This window comes from Etheostoma spectabile, chromosome 14, assembly GCF_008692095.1.
Source record: "Etheostoma spectabile isolate EspeVRDwgs_2016 chromosome 14, UIUC_Espe_1.0, whole genome shotgun sequence".
Classification (NCBI taxonomy): domain Eukaryota; kingdom Metazoa; phylum Chordata; class Actinopteri; order Perciformes; family Percidae; genus Etheostoma; species Etheostoma spectabile.
In genome coordinates, this window is record NC_045746.1 from 12,748,855 (window position 1) to 12,752,225 (window position 3,371).

The following is a 3,371-nucleotide window of genomic DNA, read 5'->3' on the forward strand; positions in this document are numbered from 1 at the left end:
CAGATAGACCACACTCCAGAATTTACAAGGACCCAACAGTTCTAATAGTTTCCTCTAAGCATTGGAAAGATAATATCTAAAATCAATTTTAACTTGTAAAATTACATTTAGTCATCAGTAGAAAAGTAATAAAAGTGTCAAATTCCTAGTGTTTTGGAATAAATCTTAAACAGCCTAAATTACACCAACTTCTAACAATTACAAAATGGCTTTCTCGCTGGAGAAAAGAACTTTTAGGAAAATTAAACGTTCCCAATCTTTCTCTCCCCTCGTTCTCCCAGGTTCCATTCCTTCCTGTTGTTCCTTGGTCATCCGGCCTACAGTGTGAGAGAGGTCAGCGTCCACAGGTTTAGTAAAATCCTCAGTGAGTTTGCGCTGGAGTACCGAACCACTCGAGACCGCGTGCTGCAGCAGAAACAGAAACGAGCCGACCACCGTGAACGCAACAAGACCCGAGGAAAGATGATCATAGACGTCAACGCTCCTGTGAGCATTACACACACACACACACATACACACATAGAATCCCTTACACAAAGGCACACAAAACATACAGCTGTTTTTATTCTTCATTTTCAATCTTTCTTTTCCCTGTAGTCTGATGAGGAAGAGGAGAGTGAGGTATCAGCATAAGGGCTGTCTGTCTGCATGACTGTGTGCGTGTGTGCGTGCGTGCGTGTATACGTACGGGCGTGTGTGTTTGTGCATGAAACCACTAACCTTGATTTGACTACTTTACCTCAAAGTATGTATTTTCACTGATTTTAATATCTGCATGGATCAGTACAGTAGGCATCTTCACAGGTTGGATGTTTCCTTGATGCTTTAGCTTTGGCACGTTTGAGTCAAAGCCCAAAAATACTTAAAAAATACAAGCTGCCAAATTTTTATTGACTTTCATTCTGTCCTCCCTATCAGTGTGGTCGGGTTGGTTCCAGCATTAGCAACAGCGCCCCTAGTGGCAGCCAGGAGGGCGAGTGTTCTCAGGGTCTGGGCCACACAGAGGACGCTGAAGAGCACGAGCACATGAAAGCCGTGCTGAGAACCAGCCTCAGCGGCGGTGAAAAGGAGGCCAGCGGAGTGCCAGGGCTTCGTACACGGACAAGATCCCGGCCTGGAAGGGGAGGTGAGGCTGACAGGAAGTTCCTTACAGGGTCACACAGAGAAGTCAACCTGAAAACCAGAGCCACTGCACTATAAAGGGTTTCTTTGTTAATACCTTTGTCATTCTGCTCGATGTTTTCAGGTCGCAGTATGCCAGCATGGACCCCACCCATGGGGGATACTCAGATCTGTGGAGAGGACGCTGACGCAGACGAGATCATGGAGCGTATAGTGAGGTCGGCCACTCAGGGTCCAGGAAACAGAGCCCAGCCCAGAGAGAGGCGGAGGTCCAGGGCCAACCGCAAGTCATGTACGACCTGAATGCTTAACTTTTATCCCAAATCAATGCTAACATACTAATTCCAAGGTTTTGCTTATGTTGTTGTTGTTAAGATAAACTATTAGTATGCAGACGTTTAAATCTTTTTTAATGTGCTGTTGATGGGCTTGAGACAGTCTGCATTAAGATCCCAAAGGCATGAAGAAGTGAAGGATTAGTTAGGCACAAAGGACTTGATAGAATACATTATTAGTTTTAGCATTATAAGAATTGTAGGAACTGATATTTTATAACGAATCCTCTTCTCTCCTCACAGTGAGGCGGACTCTGAAGAACGGTCTGACCCCAGAGGAAGCTCTTGCTTTAGGACTTACCGATTCTCCTGATGCAGAAATGTGATCATCCAAACCTCCCTCCCGTCATTCTTCATTCACCGGAGCGACATCTCTGTCAGCCGTATGCCTTCGCCACACTGCACAGTGTTTCACCAGTCACAGCCTCCTTCATAGATTTTTGCCAGCTGCTAATTTTGCCTGATGTGTCTGAGTGATGAAGCTGCATCTATGATAGTGTTTTTTGCAACACAAAGACAACTCGGAAATGAAGAAAGATGAAAGGACTGATGTATTCAACTTTAAATTCAGTGCTGCTGCCTTTACATTGAGCGGATACATTTAACATGTATTGGAAAGGTTGTTGTTAGTCCAAAGGGATCACTTTTGCTTGTGAGTTTCTGCAGCTGTGACTTCACCATTTTTCCTTTATTTAAGCTGTGAATTTCGGTTTTAAAGATTAACGAGCTGAAGAGGAAGTTTGATTTGTTCCTCTTTTCCAGTTTCACAGAATCCCAAGAGATCAACATAAACAAAGAGGCTCACTAAGAACTTTTGTGTTTTCCTTCTGCAGCTGCACATTTGACAAGTGACGAGTGTTGTTGTGTTTAGTAGGAATGTGAAGGGTTTTCGATCATATGTGCCTTCCATTTAAAAGGGACGATACTGTACCTTTTCACCATATCTCCCTCTTGTTTTAGTCACCTTCTACTTCTCAGATAACTCACAAATGTCACATTCACAGGTGTAGTTATATTGAGTATGACTGTTGATTACAAGTAACGTTTTTATTTTGGCAAAATATTTATTTGCAATGCTCGGACATCTTGCACCTTACTCAACATCAATAGTTTCTATTCTGAAATGAACGACTTACTCAAAACACGGACAAAAGGAAGTATTTATCTCAGAGGAACTGTTTGTAAAGTGTAAAAAGACAAAGAGATAAAGACATTTTTTAAATGTTAATCTATTTTGAAAGACATGCAGTAAATTCTGCATAAAATGTGTAAATGCCCTTGTCAGCTGCCAGGTACTAAGTACTGTAGTACTACAGTGTGCATGTTTAGTGCGGTTCATGTGATGTTTTTATTTTTGTAATTTCTGCAGAAATGTGTATTATAGTCTGAGAGAAAGAGGAAAAAGAGGCTATTCTGTGAAAGTATTGCTTCGTGCTGAGAGAGGGCATCAGTATCTGGGCATTTACTTTAAACTCTTTGGTCACATATTGTACTTTGTATGAACTTAAAAGGATAATTAATATGAAAGGATAATGTAGGTCTCCATCTGTACCTCTCACAATACAACAAAAACAGGGAAATATTGCTGCATAAATATAATGTGGTGAGCTGAACACGATACACTTTCACTAGAAATGCTGTGTATACACACTCTGCAATAAAAAACAACCATTAATTGAAAAAAAGGATGGGAATTCTTCACTTCTTGAACACACACTGAGTGGGTGGGTCTCTAATTTAATTAATTTTAATTTATTCTCTTCATTGATCCTTTATGTGGAAATTACAATTTACTCTCTGTTGTTATCACACACAGGCCTGAAATACACACACACACGCTCAGGTCCTTTACTTGCACTAACGGAGAGATGTCAGAGTGAGTGGGATGCTGGACCAGCACCCAGAGGAGTGGGA

At 41.6% G+C, this 3,371-nt stretch overlaps 1 protein-coding gene across 6 annotated transcripts in view; it reads left to right on the forward strand.

Moving 5' to 3' along the window:
* fhod3a (formin homology 2 domain containing 3a) overlaps positions 1-2,979 on the forward strand; it is a 59,072-nt gene extending 56,093 nt beyond the window's left edge. For 5 of the 6 annotated variants that reach the window (XM_032536371.1, XM_032536373.1, XM_032536374.1 and 2 more), the window contains 5 exons: positions 282-486; positions 598-621; positions 919-1,126; positions 1,247-1,414; positions 1,701-2,979. In XM_032536371.1, the coding sequence (XP_032392262.1) occupies positions 282-486; positions 598-621; positions 919-1,126; positions 1,247-1,414; positions 1,701-1,783 (688 nt within the window). In that variant the 3' untranslated portion in view covers positions 1,784-2,979. The remainder of the gene's footprint in view (positions 1-281; positions 487-597; positions 622-918; positions 1,127-1,246; positions 1,415-1,700) is intronic. The other variant, XM_032536372.1, reaches the window with a different exon arrangement.
* Positions 2,980-3,371: the final 392 nt, after the last annotated feature.